The 20089-nt window shown below is 38.9% G+C and overlaps 4 protein-coding genes across 6 annotated transcripts in view; 3 read left to right on the top strand and 1 right to left on the bottom strand.

Annotated features, from left to right (window-relative positions):
• dpp6a (dipeptidyl-peptidase 6a) overlaps nt 1-5762 on the top strand; it is a 115955-nt gene extending 110193 nt beyond the window's left edge. Inside the window, exons 23-26 of the mRNA XM_079447605.1 lie at nt 673-731; nt 818-890; nt 973-1046; nt 3000-5762. Coding sequence (XP_079303731.1) covers nt 673-731; nt 818-890; nt 973-1046; nt 3000-3149 — 356 coding nt within the window. The 3' untranslated portion in view covers nt 3150-5762. The remainder of the gene's footprint in view (nt 1-672; nt 732-817; nt 891-972; nt 1047-2999) is intronic.
• Nucleotides 5763-7603: 1841 nt separating this feature from the next.
• On the top strand, nt 7604-12735 carry cfap52 (cilia and flagella associated protein 52). 2 transcript variants are annotated; one of them, XM_079487716.1, is made up of 14 exons: nt 7604-7761; nt 8382-8581; nt 8727-8863; nt 9079-9207; nt 9396-9495; nt 9604-9720; nt 9908-10008; nt 10114-10284; nt 10414-10562; nt 10773-10918; nt 11257-11408; nt 11565-11667; nt 11839-11950; nt 12251-12735. In XM_079487716.1, the coding sequence occupies exons 1-14, from the start codon at nt 7611-7613 to the stop codon at nt 12424-12426; spliced, it is 1944 nt and encodes a 647-aa protein (XP_079343842.1). In that variant the 5' UTR covers nt 7604-7610; the 3' UTR covers nt 12427-12735. The 2 variants fall into 2 exon arrangements, with proteins under 2 accessions (XP_079343842.1, XP_079343843.1); XM_079487717.1 differs by lacking the exon at nt 7604-7761 and adding an exon at nt 8023-8262 and having other exon boundaries at nt 12251-12734.
• On the bottom strand, nt 12009-15790 carry thnsl1 (threonine synthase like 1). Of its 2 annotated transcripts, none has more exons than XM_079487715.1 (2): nt 15593-15790; nt 12009-15323 (listed from the first exon to the last, which is right to left on the bottom strand). In XM_079487715.1, exon 2 carries the CDS (start codon nt 15296-15298, stop codon nt 13115-13117), a length of 2184 nt encoding a protein of 727 aa, XP_079343841.1. In that variant the 5' UTR covers nt 15299-15323; nt 15593-15790; the 3' UTR covers nt 12009-13114. The 2 variants fall into 2 exon arrangements, with proteins under 2 accessions (XP_079343841.1, XP_079343840.1); XM_079487714.1 differs by having other exon boundaries at nt 12812-15323; nt 15758-15784.
• enkur (enkurin, TRPC channel interacting protein) lies at nt 15782-19849 on the top strand. Its single transcript, XM_079487718.1, has 5 exons — nt 15782-16166; nt 16791-16936; nt 17087-17316; nt 19244-19390; nt 19495-19849. The coding sequence occupies exons 1-5, from the start codon at nt 16087-16089 to the stop codon at nt 19666-19668; spliced, it is 777 nt and encodes a 258-aa protein (XP_079343844.1). The 5' UTR covers nt 15782-16086; the 3' UTR covers nt 19669-19849.
• The last annotated feature ends 240 nt before the right edge of the window (nt 19850-20089 follow it).

Genomic DNA, 20089 nt, shown 5'->3' with positions numbered 1-20089 from the left:
GTGTGACGATAAGGACATTCGCATAACAATACAAACGTGTACAATTTAACCTTTCGAAAGTTTTGTGCGCAATTGTATTTTTGCGAAATGTACTTTGTGAGAAAATTGTTTTGTTTTACGCACGTGAATTGCTTTTCGTAAATGTAAATATATACTATGTGCACGTAAATGAGGTTTTATGCATGCAAAACTGTTTACGCATGCGCATGTATCTTGTTTTACACGTGAATAATTAATGAGACTAAAATCGCTCCATATATTCCTGTCATGATCATCAAGGTGTGGGGGGCGCTGCGGTGCAAATTCCACATATGTTAGTACGTCATAGTTTCGAGAAAAAAATAAACGTTGGAGGCCATTTATCGCCCGTGAAGTCCTTAATTCATTCTGCAGTTATAGCATCATAGCCATGGCAAAAAGAAAACAAGGCAGTTTCATGTGTGTACTGTATGTATGTCTGTATATATGACATGTGAATTACATCAGTACTCTGAGTTCAGCTGTAGGAGAGTACCGGAGGAACAGAAGAATGAAAAATGAAGCATGTGTGGTCAATATAATCGATACTTCACATCTTAAAAAGTTCCTTAGTCAGGCGGTCAGACACCTTCGAATGATCTTGCGACAGATTTCATTGTTGAGCGATACTGTTCTTTTATTTCCTGTGTTCAGCTTCAGCTTTCTCAGAAAGATATATGGGTCCTCCTAAACCGGATCGGAGAGCGTACGAGGTACACCTCGCAAATTTGAAGTGAATTTTCTTTGTTGCAAACACTGTTTGCGGACTGTATTTACAGTGTTTTTATTATTCTCACAGATGGCCAACCTTGCGTACAGAGCATCTCAGTTCATCGATAAGAAGTTTTTAATCATTCATCCAACTGCAGATGGTGAGTAGTGTCTTCAACTCTCTAGCGGTGCTGAGATGGGCCGAAGGCTTCTAAAATAACACTTCTTTCCTTTACATTTTAGAAAACGTCCACTTTCAACACACAGCCAAATTTATCTCCAGATTAATAAGTGAGAGAGCAAACTACACTCTGCAGGTAAGAGACACCGAGCGACGCACTGGAACAGAGGCCTTCCTGTTTACATAGTTAGTTTTATATCCAACTCTGTACTTTTATACTATCTGCATCCACCTAAAATTATTTGCAACGATTCAATAGTTTTGTTATATTATGCTGCCCGCTGTCAGTATGCACAGTTTTTGTGCCAAGCCACACTGTGTCTGTGTAAACTGAGTTCAGCTGCAGATGTTATTTATATATAAGTGTGTGAGGTGTGTAGATATGTGTCTGTATCACACAGCGTCTGCCAGCAGAAGGATTAGAAACACTCAACACATGCAGCTCATTTAAAGAGATTACACAGACCACTCTCATGAGCCGCACGCTCTATAATCCCATTATATTCTTTCACTAGCAGATTAACTCTCCATGTTCTGCTTCCTAACAGATTCTGTATTAGTTGCTGAGGATTGAATGACTGTGGAATTAATTACAGCATATATTCATCCCCGAGTGCTGCCGTGGAAAGCTGCCGTTCTCAATTTATCATCTATTAAACCAATAGGCCACCAAAACTTGAACATTCCCTCACACTTATGAGATCGCAGATGTACAGTATATGACGTGTTTTCTTCAGTTAAACGCTTAAATTCAATAAATATAGACATCACTTTACAGTACCAGTCAAAATGTGGAAACGCTCGACTAAAATGTTTCTACTGATTTTAGAAATCTTTGAATCTCAAGGTGCATTAAAATACATTTTGTAGACAAAGATATAACTTATATATAAGGGTCAAAGACGTTAAGATGTCCCCATTTAAAGAAATGTACAAAAGTGGTTTTATGTACATGGACAGCACATTAAATTTAAGTAGAATGTGTACTTCATGGTTTCATCTTTATTTGGAAATTTGGTTGAAATAATGTTAGATTGTCATTCAGTGTAACACAATATTTATGTACAAATTCAAACAAAATGCTCATTCTAACTTGTGCATATTAAAATATATAAAATAATAAAGGAGTACATTTTATTCTGTATTAAATGAGTAAAATATTATTATTTGCAAATGCGCAAAACCAAGGATAGTGGCAAATTTTATTGGCATTTGAGGATGTCATGAATAGATTTTTGTTGTTAATATGCCTGACAAGATTGTTACAATGAATTACATTTTAATGGATGTCTTCTTTAAATCAGGGACACATTTATGATATTTATTTTTTGCTCAGAAAAACAAAAACAAAAATGCAATTCAATTAAATAGAAAACTTTTTTTAACAACAACAATTTAAAGCAGTAATGCAATTTTATGCTTAAACCCCTTTTCGTCTTTCATCCATATATAACCCATATTTGATATTTTTAAATGGAAAACCAAACGATGATCAAAAGCAGTCAATAACATCCCTTAATAGACCAGTTCTATTCACAAGGATGTCAAAGGATGACGACTTTAAAGATGCTAAAATATAACAGTTTTGATTTATTTGACATTTGGCTTTTAGTCACAATTCCAACAGTTCCAATAGTTAAAAAGTGAACAAACAATTTGTATTTCCAAACTTTTGACAGGTACTGTACGTCTATGGGATCTGCAAAACAAGCACAAACATCCATCATTAACGTAAATTCACATCTCACTGCTTCTCTCATGTTAGTTGTCATATTGTCATATTATATTTCATCACAAGACATGTGAATTCGCTGCTGTTAAACAGTAAACTAAGATGCTCGAAATGTTCAGCGTTTTCTCTCACACACGCATCGTTTCGCCATTATTAATACATATATGTACATTTTTCAGCACCACATTATTCACACACATCCCTATATTTCACGTGGAACAGAGTTTGGCTTTCAGCTTTAACCAAACAAGCTTGTGTCCTAAAATGAACTTTGTCGCTCTGTTCTGTGAAATGTCCTGATGTCTGACATCAGCTTGTCCTCCACTGCTTTATTATCGTGTCGCTCTTCTTCATTAGATCTATCCAGATGAAGGTCACTTCATTCACAACGAGAGAACGCGGCAGCACCTCAGCCAGTCGCTGGTCAACTTCTTTGAGGAGTGTTTCAGACTCCCAGACCGAGTGTTCGAGGAGGTGCTAGAGGAGGAGAGCGAGGAAGAGGGTTAACACTCCTCATCCGTCACGTCCAAGCACAAAGCCAGCTCCTTTTGCCACATAATATGCAACCCATAGATTTGTTCTTCAGTTTTCTTCTCAACGGTCCCTCCGCACCTCGCGGTGTAGCATGCTGACTCTGAGACTGCCCCGCCTCGACTTGCCTTCAGGTGCTCCTCACGCTCTCTCTCCATCCGGCCGCACCATCTCTCTCAACCCGGCTGGCCAGCTGTGAGCTCACGAGAGGGTTATGAAGAAGACGCAGTCTCGGGTCTGTCCATCACGTCGACAGATGAGATGCTGCCAGCTCGACGGGATCCCAGTAAGCTGTGAAACTCACAGGAGACTCAAGGCTTAGCCGCACAATACCTGGAGTTGAAACAGCGGGACGGAGGGGTCATTTGGTGTTCGTTTCCAATAGATATTCTGTGTTTTGCGAAGGGAAGTGAAGCGTTGTAGAGAGAACGTGTCATTCGTGGTTCAAACGATCTTCTCATGTCCAGTTGTGCTCGTGTCTGGTGTTGCATTCACTTGGATATTGATAATACTTGTTTTCAGTGTTCAAGCGTGGAAATCGTATAACCTCAAGTGTGTATTTAGATGGTGTTTATTCATTGCCAAAACTTCATCGAGCAGAAGGGGAGCATTATTCTTGCAGACCATGACAGTTTCTTAAGACTGTTGATGCTACTTCTTCACTTGCTTTTTGCTTTGTTTTCCGTTAGTGCTAGAGAAAGCACACTTTCTTGATTTTGTCACTGTGCCTTATTATGGGGGCAAACAATCCTCCTTACAAGGAGCCTCCTTATAAATAACACGAGTTATTAAACTCTGTTACGTTTGATTGATGGTATTCATGTCTGTACTTCAATTCACTGTAATAGCATTTTGATGATGCTGTTTTTAGTCAATTATATCATACTTCTTATTTGTGCATGTGTAAGCTAGTGTTGTTTTATCGTCAACAAAAACCAACTCGCTCGGCGTCCTGCTAATAGTGGTTTTCCATTCACTTTAAGGATCGAGTAATGGAGCATGAAATTAAAACGTATGATTTCAACATTACCTCAGAATTACGCTAAAACCTCTTTGAGGGTTTCAAATGCCAGTTTGTAGTACATTTGTAGTACATCTGTTGATGCACGCCCGAAATATCTGAGTAAGTATCATACAGTAAGCGTGACGGGTGTTTAAGAAACAGTCCAACCAAAAATGATGAATCTTTTATTCGCCCTCCTGGATCACAAAAGATAATGTTCACACTTGTTCTTTTCCAGACAATGAGAGTAAATAGAGTTGCATAAGTAAGGGATAATCCACAGCTAGCGTGGAGGCCAAGAACCACGCGAAGTGGAGGGATGTTTGTTACATCTAAAATATATTTATTAAAAGAACATTCATTAAACGACAACTTGGGCCAGTTTAGTACTATTGCAAATACTAAATTGCAAGTAAACTACTGCAAAAACACTTGAACTTTGCTTTAAGTATACTTAATAAAATGACATGAATTCTAGTGGTGGTGGTGTGAGGTGGACAAAGACCTCAATAATCTCAGTCTCAACATCTGCGAGTCTTCGGAAGCCATAGATTTTATTTGACACCAAAATTGTCATTCTTAAAACATTCGATACACTACACTATATGTATTGATACAGACTACTTGTATACTTTCCTGTTATGACACTCTTTCCAGCCTCGTCCACGGTCACTGGAAAAGAGCAGCTTGCACCTTCGTTTAAACATGTTTTTCCAGAGTCATGCAGTATGTGAAACAGCGTGAGAGTGAAGAAATGACATATTCAGAGTTTTTTGAGTAAACCATTCCTTTCACACTCATAAAGTACAGTACTGTGCAAATGTTTCCCATCATCTTTTCTTTATTTTCAAGAAGTAGTCATCAATAGTATTTTTGCGTGTTTGTCTCAATGTTTTGCACAGTACTGTACAGTAACAGTTATCGGTTGTACTTTTTGCATATACTGTTAAAGCTCTTGAGGATGAAATGCGTCTTAAATTTAGTTGGAATGAATTCTTGGTTAATCTCGATGCATGTCAAACTCAAAAGCTATTTTTTAAAAATACCTGCATAGTATTTTTGACAGCTTGAATGTTCCTTACCAAACTGCATTTCATTTGGAGTAGTTTTGTGGGTAAGATCTCAGTCTTGTCTGCTTGATGTATAAATGTTACTCAAATATCATTTTTGTCTCTGAATATCTGAGTGTTTCTTGTACATAAAGCATTTGAAGGTTTTTTTGTTTCACTGTTTCCAACAGAATGTGGTGTGGTGGAGGTCAGTGTTGTTACAAACTTTAATGAAATGAAAGAATCACGTGGGACCAAGACAATGGGATTGCTGTTAACTGACCGAGTAAGGACTAGACATATTGTGGCAACTGTAAGAATACAAATGATTGTTTCATCAGTTATTTGTTTTGATCCTCACTTGGGGGAAAGGGATGAATACGTAAGTAACCAAAATAAACTGAAAGCCTTCATTTTTGATGCCCTGATGTCTTGCTCGATAACAATGAATCCTGTAAATAATATGTTATCACTGATGATGGATATTTAAAATATGGAGAATAAATGATGGGAGGGCCGACATACGTTCATAATAGCACACTACCATATGTAATAATTTTTGCTCAATTGTGAGCCTTCATTGTGACAAATGAACAGTAAATATTTGTTTTATTTGACCCATTCATTGACCAAAATTTCATGAAGAGTGTAATGAGGAATGTGTCATTTCTGCGAGAAATACTACAGAAATATATGATAACACTTTAGAATAAGGTTGTATTTGTTAACCGTAAGTTAATGCATTAGCTAACATGAACTAACAATGAACAATACTTCTACAGCATTTATTAATGTTAGTTCATGTTAGTTTCAGTATTTACTAAAACATTAATAAAATCAAACGTTGTCACTGTTAACATTAGTTAATGCACCGTGAACATGAATAACTATGTTGACATGAAACATGCTGAAAAGTTATCAATTTGTTTTTGTGAGTAGCCTTCCGTCTTAAATATAGGAATGAAATAAAGAAGGCATTGGTGCATATTGCAGTAACAGGTTCTTAACATATCCGATTGCATTGAAACTTTAATACTACACTGCCATCTTGTGTTCATATTGAACGTGAATATGAGTGAATTAAGTCAAAATAATTTCCATTAAATAAATATATCGATGTAAAAACATGCCTCCACCTTCGACCTGAAACTGAGCTTCAACACCCCGATTAAATAGATACAGTTGTTTCAATAAACACAAAATTATAATGCACAGTACACAGTTATATAAGATGTTAACACAAACTTTTATTCTGGATGCGATTAATCATCTGACAGCCCCAATATTTATAAATATAAAGTCCTGCGGACCGAAATGGCACATTAGGTGTAATGGCACATGTTTCATGAATGATGTGTGTAAGTAGAGGTAAATATGGAATAAACTTTATTTCATATACATAATCAAGCATGGAAAACCAAGGACTTTTATCATTATGAAGTCGCAACAATGATTTGGATTTATCAAATGAGCCAATCCGTATGAATCAAATGAGCCAGTACGTATGAATCAAATGAGCCAGTACGTATGAATCAAATGAGACAGAACGTATGAATCAAATGAGACAGTACGTATGAATCAAATGAGACAGTACGTATGAATCAAATGAGACAGTACGTATGAGACAGTACGTATGAATCAAATGAGACAGTACGTATGAGACAGTACGTATGAATCAAATGAGACAGTACGCATGAATCAAATGAGACAGTACATATGAGACAGTACTTATGAATCAAATGAGACAGAACGTATGAATCAAATGAGACAGAACGTATGAATCAAATGAGACAGAACGTATGAATCAAATGAGACAGTACGTATGAATCAAATGAGACAGTACGTATGAGACAGTACGTTTGAATCAAATGAGACAGTACGTATGAATCAAATGAGACAGAACGTATGAATCAAATGAGACAGTACGTATGAATCAAATGAGACAGTGCGTATGAATCAATTGAGACAGTACGTATGAATCAAATGAGCCAGTACGTATGAATCAAATGAGACAGTACGTATGAATCTAATGAGACAGTACATATGAATCAAATGAGACAGTACGTATGAATCAAATGAGACAGTGCGTATGAATCAATTGAGACAGTACGTATGAATCAAATGAGCCAGTACGTATGAATCAAATGAGACAGTACGTATGAATCTAATGAGACAGTACGTATGAATCAAATAAGACAGTACGTATGAATCAAATAAGACAGTACGTATGACTCAAATGAGCCAGTACGTATGAATCAAATGAGCCAATACGTATGAATCAATTGAGACAGTACATATGAATCAAATGAGGCAGTACGTATGAATCAAATGAATCGATTCGCTGATAAGTACTCTGATCAACGCTGCTAAGCGACGAAAGTAAACATGCTACTGTTGCCTGGTTACAAGTGTTTGGCTTCCGGCAACCAGCAGCCCGACACATTTCACTCAAAACTGAATGAATTGACCACAATGGCCGAAGACGACACGCAAGAGGTCCCGAAGCTGGAGTTAGAAGCAGTTATTGGTTTCAACGGTAAGTTATGTGAACGTCGTATTTTACAGGTGTACGTGTAGTTCAGTAGTGCGAATTTCGAAGGGTCATACGGTCACTCACGGCCCTGTGAATGCACGAACCCTTAGCTTATATATAATATTTATATATAATATATATATATAGAGAGAGAGAGAGAGAGAGAGAGAGAGAGAGAGAGCTCAGAGCCCGTTTACAGCTCGTTTGACCAGAGCATCTGTATATGACCTTCCATATATGATGGTTCGTGACGTCAGACTAATCAAGTCAGCTGGCTATAAACGCTTTGGTTAACACAGTTTAATGTATTAATGTATTGTTAGGCATATATCCTATTAGTCTCTTATGCATTTATGCTATATAATGTAGCCAAACCTGAGAATCCATTCATCGATAGCGCAGAAACGTGTTCACGAGCGATTGTAATTCATTAACATACACATTTCACTATCAAATGTGACGTTTACGAAGTATGTGTGAATCCGGAGGACCGTTTCCGGGAAGGTCCGTTTTACGCGTAAATGAATGGGAATTTACTCATATCAAATGTGTCATGAATGAGGCGTAACCCAAATGTTTGCTCTACTACTCACCAACATGTGCATCATGTGTTGTTCACGCAGGACACGTGTTTTCTGGCCTCAAACTTCACCCTGACAGAGAACATCTTATTTACCCTCTGGGCTCCACTGTTATTATTAAAAGTCTGAAGAGCGGAAAGCAAGCTTTCCTCCATGGCCACACCAACAATGTCTCTTGCGTAGCTGTGTCCAGAGGTGGACGCTATATTGCATCCGGACAGGTCACTTTTATGGGCTTTAAGGTGAGTTGGTGAAACACTGGTCCTATATTTACACTTGACTTAATAACAGTGTAAGTGTTTCATTTTATACCGAGAGAGCGTGGACCCTTTACCCGCACCACACTTAAAGCGTGTGTGAAAGGAAAATGTTTCTTTCTGTCCCCAGGCTGATGTTATCATCTGGGACTATGAGCAGCGAGAGATTTATGCCCGTCTGGTGCTCCACAAAGCTAAAGTTGAAGATCTCAGCTTTTCGCCGAATGAAAAGTACCTGGTGTCTCTGGGTGGGCAGGACGATGCCAGGTAAAGTGTTTCTCGGGTCATTGATCCGGAGGTGATGGAATTGATCATTTCCAAAGAACGCACAAACATGTGTAACTGCATGCATAAAATGTCATTTTAATTTACCATGTCAGCATTCACGTTTGCCGGTATACTGTTTAATGGATGAAAATAATCTAAAGGAGAATATACATGGTGCTTTCTTGTAATAGAGCATGTTTCATTTATGGTTGTAGTATTGTGGTGTGGAACATAGAGACTAAGGAGGCAATTTGTGGCAGTCCTGCTTCAGCACAAAGTGCTGGTCACTGCCTCACCATAGAGTACACCAACCTGAGTGATGAAGTCTTTATCTCAGCTGGAAAGTAAGTCTCATTATATTCATTATTTTCATTATAGGAATAGACTGTAATAGAATTCACATCAAATGAGCTTTTTCACACCCGTGGCTTTAATATATCTGTCTGGCATTGAGAAATCCGTTGTTTGTGTATATAGATAGACACATTTCTGTATGTATTTTATTTGTGTGATGTCATTGTGTTTGTTAAAGTGGCACTCTGCGTGTATGGGAGCTCGATTTGGCCAACAGAAAGATCAGAGCCACCGAATGTCAAACAGGCCAGCTTAAGAGAATTGTCACATGTATCGAGGTGGGAGGCTTTGCTGGTTTGGGTCTTCTGATTCTTATCTACTGATGCAACAGTTTCATTTTAATATGAATGTAGAATGTCACTTACATATGCTTTTTTGCTTTGCAGATTCAAAAAGATGATAGTTATTTCTACTGTGGAACAACTAGTGGAGATATTCTGAAAGTGAACCTAAAGACTAGATTGCTGAACAGCTGTGGTCCTGTTAAACAAAAATTCAGCAAGGTGAATATTCAACTATACATTTTTGAATATTGCTATAATTTACACCTCAATACGGTTGTCTTCATACTATGAATCTACATTTTATTTGTATTAATATTAACACATTTTTTGCATAAAAAGGAGATCAAACTGTAGGTTCTCTATAAAACTATAGTTTCTAATAAGAGAGGGACTCTTGTTATTTCAGGGAGTGAACACTCTTAAAGTCCTGAAGACGGGTGATATTTTAGTTGGATCCGGAGATGGCATGTTAACCATGTGCTCAGGAGGGAATTTCAAAACTATAAGGTTAGTAAAAAACCTCTCCTTTCGTGTGTCTACACTTTTAAAATATGTTCTGCTCTCTTGTCTCATTTCACTAGCACTAACTGAATTCCTTTTCATTTATGACAGGAGTGTTCAGCTAGAAGGATCAGTGACATCAGTAGCCCTGCGTGGAGAGGGACAACAGATTTTCATCGCAACAGAAACAGCACAGATCTACACTTTGGGCTACACTGATTTTAAACCAGAGCTTATTGCCACACATCATAACAGTGCTGTGAAGGACGTGGCCTTTCCCTTGTGAGTAATAAATACATGAATTGAAAGTTTTGTGTTGTCCTCTGTTTAGCCACTAGAGGGAGACACGCCCTTTGCATTAGCTAGACTTGGAAAATGTATTTATTATCATCTCTATCACATTCTCAACAGTGGGACTTCCGAGCTCTTTGCCACATGTTCACAGAATGATATCCGGGTATGGCATACTGAGTCCTCCAAGGAGCTTCTGCGGATTGTGGTGCCCAACGTGACTTGCAATGCTCTTGGCCTTATGAAGGATGGCAAGAGCATCTTCAGCGGTGAGTTTCAGGTTGATGGGTTTAATGCTTGTGCGGAAATGTTCTGATAGCAGTGGTTTCCTTTCTGTGTCGACGTGTTAAAGATACGATCCATCATTTTATTTGAATTTTAAATAAAAAAAGAACTTACTGAGTATTTAAAACCGACTCCTTACCTTGGCTTCGGTTGCAGATGAGAAAGTATTCATTATTACTTTTCATTTTTGTCAGCTTGGAATGATGGGAAGATCCGAGTCTTCTTTCCAGAGACCGGGAAGCTGAGGTTGATCATTCATAATGCCCACAGTATGGGTGTGACTGCTATAGCAGCAACCAATGACTGCAGGAGGATTGTCAGTGGAGGAGGAGAAGGGCAGGTACAGAGACCATCATATCCCATCAATATATCATTGCTTAGAAGTCTTTGCTACGTTTATTGGTTTATTCAAAAACTATTTCTATTAAACAGGAAGTTTGTTGTGCAGTAGAAATAAGGATTGGCTAGCTCAATGATATTAATATACAGGTAGTACCGCTTTGAAAGGTCATTATTATAATATGTGTGGATAAACCACAGCTTGACCAATGGGCACACAGGACCAGAACTTTCATAAGTAATGATATGTATTGATTCATTGTAATTGATTGTGTTCTTTGTTCAGCTTTTATTAATGCAATACTGTCTTTGTGGAATATTTCCTTTTCTGTACTGAAGGTGAGACTTTGGGAGTTGTTCCAGAACTCATACCGACTCATCGAGACCATGAAGGAGCACAAAGCTGCTGTCAACTGCATTAAGATAAAGAGTAATGATAAAGAGTGTGTGACGGCCAGCTCGGATGGAGCCTGCATCATCTGGGACCTAGAGTAAGTTTCAGATTATACACTGGGGATCTTTTTTACAGATAGACACTGCTATTCCTCTCAATACAAGCTGGCGTTAAAGTTAAAACCTTCATATACCCTGATGGTTTGCTATGTGAACATACTGGGATTGATGCGTGTTGGGTTCTTCCCATTCAGGAGGTTTGTAAGGAATCAAATGGTCTTGGCCAACACTATTTTCAGTGTTGTGTGCTACCACCCTGAAGAATACCAGATCATCACCAGTGGCACTGACAGGAAGGTACAGTACTCCTTATGTGACTGTTGGGTGTTTGGGAGAAAGAATTCTGTATGTTTGAAGGAAGAAGTAGCGAATGATAAGAGAGGTCAGATGCACACAAATACATTTGTCATGTATTTATACCACCAACTAACATCTAGATCTTCTATGCAAATTTGAACTGTTCATCAGATTGGCTACTGGGAGGTGTATGACGGTTCTGCGATCAGAGAACTTGACGGCTCCTTGTCTGGGGCTATAAATGGCATCGACATTTCTGAGGATGGAAAATACTTTGTGACTGGTGTGTACCTCTTATTTCACATTATGTCATGTGATGGATCTAACAATACCAAGGCAATAAAATAGAACATTTAATTGAATACAGTAATAAAACACTGTTTGATAGATGTCATTTAAACATTTGCATAGTTAATAGTGATCCTTCCAATCATATTTTCAAATAATAAAATGTTTCACAGTTTTGAGTTGAAGTGTGAATCTAATGTTTTGTTGCTGTTGTTTTGACTCTTCATGTACTTAAGTGCAGACTAACGTGTTTGTGGCTAAAATGAGCTGACAAGTAAACATATACGTCTTTTAGGTGGAGATGATAAACTACTGAAGCTCTGGCTCTACACTGATGGTGAAGTGACACACGTTGGCATCGGACAAAGCGGAAGCATCACAAATGTGAGGATCTGTCCAAACAGCAAATATATCGTGAGCACCAGTGCTGATGGAGCTGTCCTGAGGTGGAGATACCCACAAAGTCCATAGAACTATGATGAAGGTCATTTGACACAGTTCTTGATGTTTCCATCCAGATTATATTTCATACAGACTACGTACACATGAATTGAATATCTCTGACGAAGAAGAATGTATTGGTTATGAATACAGAAGACCCTTGATATTTAAATAATAATCATATTAGATATTAACAATGCTGTTACATCATATTTACCAAACATTTGCATGTGGAATGCAAGACAATTTTGATAGTGTTATATTTACAGTAATTTGGCACTATACTGTAATATTCAGAACAACATTATTGTATAATAAAGTATTTTACTGCCAGAACTGAAAGGAACATGGGAACCTTATTTTTACCTTTTTAAAAATGTTCTACTGATACGAATGGGACTTCAAACAAGATGCTACATTTACAATCATATATTTTACAAAATACTGTGCAAAAACGGCATGCAACACTTTGGATTTTGCATTCCATGACACTTCCGCATCCGCTGTGGGCAACGGCATATGCAGCAAGGACTCATGGGTATCAAATATTTTTGAGTCTGTATTACAAAAATATACATTGAGTGCACAAAGGTTTCGAACACAGTTTTAAAATGGCAAACGGGACACTCAACAGTCTTGTTGACTTCACCAAATGCCACCCTTTTGGGACAGGTCTTACCAATGTTTGGTGTTAGTATCTAATGTATTGTGGGTCTTCTTAATGTACTGTCATAAAGGAATCTTGAATCATCGCTTCTACTTCTTCTGACAGCACATTAAAGTCAGCTGGACATATTTTATATGTATGATCTCTGCTGTTTCTCAGACACTTCGACAGACTTTCATGCATGTGTTCTTGGCCTCCAATGGTACAGAGTTTATCCAGCTGCTCAGTAGGGTCCTTTGGGATATTTTGACACTGGAGGGCTTTTAACACAACTGGGGCAAATTTCCCAGGGTGTGCTGTGGAGCATATCACAAGCGGACAGGTTTTGTCATGTATGCGGCTTGCCACCACTTTGCCAACCGCTGTGTGTGTATCCATGACGTAACCTGTTCTGGTGTGCACCTCGTGAATGGCTCTCAAACAGTCGCCTTCAGAGCACCAGCCTGCTTGAAGGTCCCTTTTTATCTCCTGCAACAAAGCCTCTGACACGTCAAAAAACTGATCTCTCTCCAGCTTCAAGAACAGGTCTCTCACAAGCTTGCCATCCCCACCGGACGCGTGATGGATTAATCTCTCAAGGTTAGAGGATTTAAGAATATCAATAGCAGGAGAGCTTGAAACAAGCAACTTTCTGTCTCGAAGGTCATACTCCCCGTAATTGATAAAGTCGGATATGACATGGTTAGCATTGGATGCACATATAACCTTACGAATTGGGATTCCCATCTGTTTTGCGTATAGGGCTGACATGGCATTGCCAAAATTTCCAGTGGGGATACAAACATCGATAGGTTCACCAAACGTCAACACTCCGTTTTCAAGCAAGTCCAGGTAGGCCGAGCAGTGATACACCACCTGCGGTAGCAATCGTGCCCAGTTGATTGAGTTTGCGGTACTGAGGACCGTAGCATATTCTACAGCTATGTGTCCCGTCAAGCTCGAGTCACCAAACATACGCTTAATGGTCCTCTGGCAGAAGTCAAAGTCAGATAAAACACTGATGGACCTGGCATTGCCCTGTTGAAATCCGGTCATCTGCACTTTCTGGATTTCACTCACACCATTCTCAGGGAAAAAAACAAGGACTCCAATCCTCTCCTGGTCGGCGTCTTTAAGATTACTGAATCCGTTAAGCACAGCGCTGCCAGTATCTCCAGATGTGGCCACCAGAATGAGGTAGTTGCACATGTGAGGAAGGCAGTGAGCGAAGAGTTGTGGCATTAACTGCAGCGCGAGGTCTTTAAAAGAGGCAGTGGGACCGTGAAAAAGTTCAAGAACATATTGATTCTCTTCTAGGTGTTTCAGAGGTACCACTGATGGACTGGTGAAGTTTTGCCGGTAGGCACGATGCACCATCGTGCTCAGTTCTAAAGGGGACAAATCCATAGGATGAATACAGTTTTCCAGTATGGCCACGGCTCTCATGGCATATGGCATGTCGGCAATCCTCAACCAGTCTGATTGATCTAATTTGGGAAATCCATTCTTCGGCACGTAAAGCCCTCCGTCTGGCGCAAGACCTTCTACAATCACATCACTGAAGAATTTAGGATCATTTTCGCTTGAAGTCTCACTCCTTGTTGAGATAAACGTCTCTGATTCTGAGTCCTCGTATCTACTTAGAGTCCTGAGCACTTTTCTTGCCACGTCCTCCACGGAGTCTCCTGGTCCACATAGTACTCGTGCATCAAGCCATTTCTCATAAAACTGTTTCCGGTACTGTAATATCTCTCGCATGGAAATACCGGCGTCCTGACCCACAATCCGATTCACCTTCATTCTGGAGAGCCTCTGGATGATATCCTCCGTTTCAACATCAAGATACACAACCAGTCCAGAGCGTTTCAGATACTCCATAGCGTCCGGATGCAGTGGATTCGAGCCGGTCAGTGAGATAACACTTCCTGCAGCGGTGAATCCACACACGGCTTTACCTTCTTCTTCAATAAAACGATCTCCACCCACCTCAGAGAGTTTGTCCGCTACACTCATTCCCCATGTCCTCTCCAGAACATCGTCATCAATATCAATAACAGGCATTCTTAAACTGCGTCCCACAATCCGGCCCACGCTGGTCTTTCCTGCTCCTGGGGGACCCATCAGAAGAATGTTCCTTTTGTGAGGTTTAGAGATTTGATTTGATAGCCACGCTTTACGTATGGTAAAGTACGAAGACCCAAGTGGAAAAAGTGAGCATACTTTGGCCAACAGCTGAGAGACATTTGCAGGGTTCATCTTGGACAGTAAAGGATCGGAATGTCTGGAAAGTAGAGATAAATTACAATTAAATCTAATAGTAACACAGTAATATGACCTCGACATGTATTCATTGAACACTTGTCAGATGGTATGCAACTTAAATCCTAATTCAGTTTATATCTGGACATGTGGCAGTTTATTTAGGCTTAACAACACAAACAAGTTGTTCATTATAACTGTACTGATTAACTTAAAAACATAAATAAAACCAATAAATATAGAAACAGTATTGTATGTAGGCTATAGTGTACATACATCTCGAGTATCTACCTTGGATATGGTAAAGCTTTGTATTCACGTATCAGTTACAAAATATGTACACAGAAGTTTCGCACATAGACCTATTACACAATATTTTGAGTTTATAAGACAGACATGAACTAAACCACAACGTTTTTTGATCTATACGCTCAGATCGAGATTTCCAGCATGTACCGTGTAAACAAAGCGCGTCCGTACAGCAACAGCGAAGGGACAATTCCCGTTTGCGTTTTTATCCGCTCTGCGCTAAAACAATCAAATCTTCATTCGTTAATTTACGTATTAATTGCAATAGACCGTGTGTTATAAAGCATCATATGACGAGAACAGAAACAAGTATATTTAAAGGGAACCTGTTTAACGTTGCTAGGCAGCGGTTGCTATAGAGACGGTTGATAAACACGGATTCTATCGGCCATCGCTCATAAAGCTGGTCTTAAAACGACCTGTAGTGTGTGACCTCTCTGTTTTCTTTCATTGCTTTTTGTTCCGTACCGGTCATCATGAGTGACATTATCTGCCCACCAGAGAGCATCTATAACCTCATTCCCAGAGAGGAAGAAAAAATCATCAAATCGCCGAGGTAGAGACGCGTTATCTTGTCATCCACTATTTGACCTGTTTCAAGATTTAAATGGTGGTTTATGGTTTGTGTGATGTTGTTGAGGGTAAACTGACAGCTTCATGGTCTCATTTGGGTAAGAAACTACATTTTGTCTGATTCGTTGTCAGGGAAAACACAAACAGTAGCCTGCTAATATAATAATGTATAGTATAGTATAGTATAATAATGTATAATAATGTATGGTATGGTATGGCATGGCATGGCATTGCATGGCATGCCACAGTACTGTACTGTACAGTACAGTACAGTTCAGTATAGTATAATATATAGTATAATAATGTATGGTATGGTATGGCATGGCACAGTACAGTACAGTACAGTACAGTACAGAAATTGCAGTAGGCTAAATATAATGATGATTTTCACATTATGCTAATTTCGTTTATGAAAAGTGCCTTACATGCATGGAGATATCAAAACAAAAACTGATATGACCTTCATTGTCTCTTGACTGTTTTCTATAATATCATCTATAAACTTTATAAATAAATGTTCAGTATCTTTACTGATTTTCTGAGTGTTTGAAGTCAGTTTGAGTTTCAATGTCATTTGTCTTTTTGTATATAATGTTCTTGTCTTCAGGTACATGTCAAAGTTCAGCGAGCAAGTGAAGCTGCAGAAAGACATCAACAAATCCTCCAATAAAACAATGGGACCAGCACAAGTGGATGTTCCATCTACAGAGAAATATCTACTTAAACACTCCAAAGAGCCTAAACTTCCTGAGAGTATATCCTGTTTTCATTGTTTGTTCATGAATAAATGAATTGTTATTTGAACTTTAGATACAATTTTTACATTACAATCTTACTCGCTGTAATCATGCATGGTTATTTTAAATCCTGTGACACTGAATATGTATTTTTTTATTGTTACAGAGAAATCCTTTCAATATGAGGATGTGACATGTAGTAAACCACCAGTTCCTGCACGGACGGACAAGCCACTCATGGGTATCCACAGCAACAAGAACTATATTCAATCCAACGCCATTGAGAACATCATGGCAGTCCCTAAGAAACAACGCCCCACTTATGCCGATACCAAGAAGGGAGACAAACAAATCCTGGAAAACTCAGGGCTTGTCCCAAAATACATAAAGAAGAAGGTGAGCACATTTGTTCTCAGAACGTAGATGTATACACGCACTCAAAGCCACTTTATTAGGTACACCTCCATAACTCAGACAGTTTCTGCATCTCATGTTAATCTAAAGTACTTACAGAATAGTATCGCACCCTTCAAATATCCGTTTGAAGTCTTTAGTTTTATAAAAGACAGATACAGCTTTAGGTGGTTGGAACTAAGGCACGTGCGCACACATTGCCAACAAAACACAGACATATGACTCAGTTTCACTTACCGCGCAGTTCATGTCCAGCATCTTTTAGTGCTTGGACTGCTCCATCGATAAATTTCTAATAATCTCCAAATATAGCGTTATATCCACCATTTATATAACATCCATCACCAAAATGCCTTGAACAAACATACACACCTCAACTTCTCTCACTATCACAAGAGTAACCAGCTGCAGCTGCACAGCCAATCTTGATAGTAAGCAGGTCTGCCTATTGCTCGTCGTTTGAGTCGTGGATGGCTATTTCTTTCTCCTTGCCGTGGGCGTGATTATCCTGGAGAATTGCCCAATAAGGGGCCAAGAAAAGTAGTTATGCAACTGATTTTCATGTTGGAAAAAACTTTACGAAACGTGTGCGAAGCTGGGGGAGTGTTTCGAGCACAGAATGTCATGAACTGTGTGGCTGAACGTGGTGGAAGAACCCAAGTGCAGGCAGCAAGGATGAACGAACAAGACTTTTAATAAATGACATGAAACAAAAGACCCACAATGGGGTGGCGGTAAATAAACACTAACACGCAAACAAAACACTTCCCACGTGGGGGATCAAAAAAGAACTAGACTTATACAAACCAACGGGAACACACTTGACAGGGTAATCCAAAGAACCACGCAAGGGTACACGGCATAACATAAAAGATAATAAATCTTTACAACAGGACAACTGCACGGCAGTCAAGGAAACTATAACAGGGACCTTGAAACAAAGAACGAGCACAAGACAATAGACATGAGGGCATTAAATAGGTAGACTAACAAAGGAGATAACAATGGGCAGGTGTGGGTAAAGACACAAGTGGAAAGCAATACTAGGAACGAGAGGGGCGGGGCCAAATGACGAGACTGGAGAGAACGCATATTATGTCCTGATTGACAATAATATGTTTCTCTCCACATAAAACACGTGGGTCTGTCATGATTCTGCCCCTAGACCAGAAAATCAAATCAAGACAAGAGAAGGCAGAACCATGACACAGAAATCCTACGTAATACAGCCAATTCGTCTTTTGACAAGTTGACCATGTTGCGCATGAGAAGACAATACGTTTAACATTGTAAAGAAGTCAGAATGCATGAAACAGCGTTACATCACCCCTTTACTGTATTCATTCCTGTGTGGCTTCTCTGCAAGCAACAGTTGCCCATCTGCGTCACAGTTTAAATGTGTTATGCATTCTGAAAACTGCCACCAATGTTTCCTTTTTCAGACCATGCACTAAACCTTTGAACAGGAGTGCTTAAAGGGATAGTTAATACAATTAATACTTTAAAGTTAATACTTTATTTACCCTCATGTCATTCTGTGGAACATGTTATCAGGTCTCTTGTGTCCATGCAATGGAAGTCAATTGGTTGTTTGGTGACCATCGTTCATAAAAATTTCATCTTTTGTGTTCTGCAAAAGAAAGAAAGTCATACGGGTTTGTAATGAGATGAGTGCGAATAAACTATGAGAAAACAAATCCTTTTTAGATGACCTAAAGTAGCTGGTGAGTGTATACTGTATGTTTACATGTTATTGATATTTTGGTGTAGATGTATCATTCAAAAGTCTTTTAAAGTCTTTAAAATGAATCGTGACGCCTTGTATTGTACTTTTGTGATATTTCTTTTCCTCTGACTGTAATATAAACATGCTGTAAACGATAATGCAGATACATGTCTTTGTCGTCAGGATTATGGTCAAACTCCAGAGTATCTGCTACAGCGCAGAAAGGAGGTGAAGAAGGCTCAGCAGGAATACAACAACTATGTGAAAGATCGTATGAGAGATGGAGCTATGAAACAGCTGTCTGACCCCGAACGCCACAAAATCCTGCAGGTAAACTGAAAAATGGAGTCTTGAAGAAACGGGAGGAACTTTGTGCTTGTGGATGTTTTTCTGTAAGGAGGTTTTAAACTTTATACTTAATGCTGTGTTTACAGGCGCTGAAGAAGAACTGGGATGATCTCCATCACCAATATCAAGGCCTCTCTGTTGTCATAGACACAACCCCCAAAAAATACAAAAAAGAGCGTCTCGAGCTGGAAATGAAGCAGCTGGAGAGAGACATTGAACTGATTGAGCGATACAAAACCATCTACATTGCTAACTACTGAGTGCGATGTTATTTTGGTTGGGCACTACTGTATGTCTGACTGAGAGTCAAAACATGTTAAACTGCCACTGCATTTTTGTCTTCTCCTTTCATCTAAAACATTACAGTATATCAATCATAAAGCCTCACACAACTTAATGTTTGGTTTGCATACAATAAAGATCATTCTAGATTAAACCATGAGTGGAAGTCTTTGTTGCAAATGATGTTATTGTGAATAGCTGTTTTGATATGATTCGCCCAAACAGTACGGTATAAACTGTTTTCAGTTCAATTCAAAAGACATTTGATTCATTTTCATGCTTTTTCTTTTTGTCTGCAGTACTTTGTTAAGCAAGCATTACCTCACTCTTAAAACTAAAGGTTCTTTGTCACACTTTAGGCTGTGGTTTCATACAACCCTTTAACATCATTCACAAAAC

Source organism: Barbatula barbatula (genome assembly GCF_947034865.1).
Source record: "Barbatula barbatula genome assembly, chromosome: 23".
NCBI lineage: Eukaryota > Metazoa > Chordata > Actinopteri > Cypriniformes > Nemacheilidae > Barbatula > Barbatula barbatula.
This window is presented reverse-complemented; position numbering and strand designations above follow the sequence as displayed.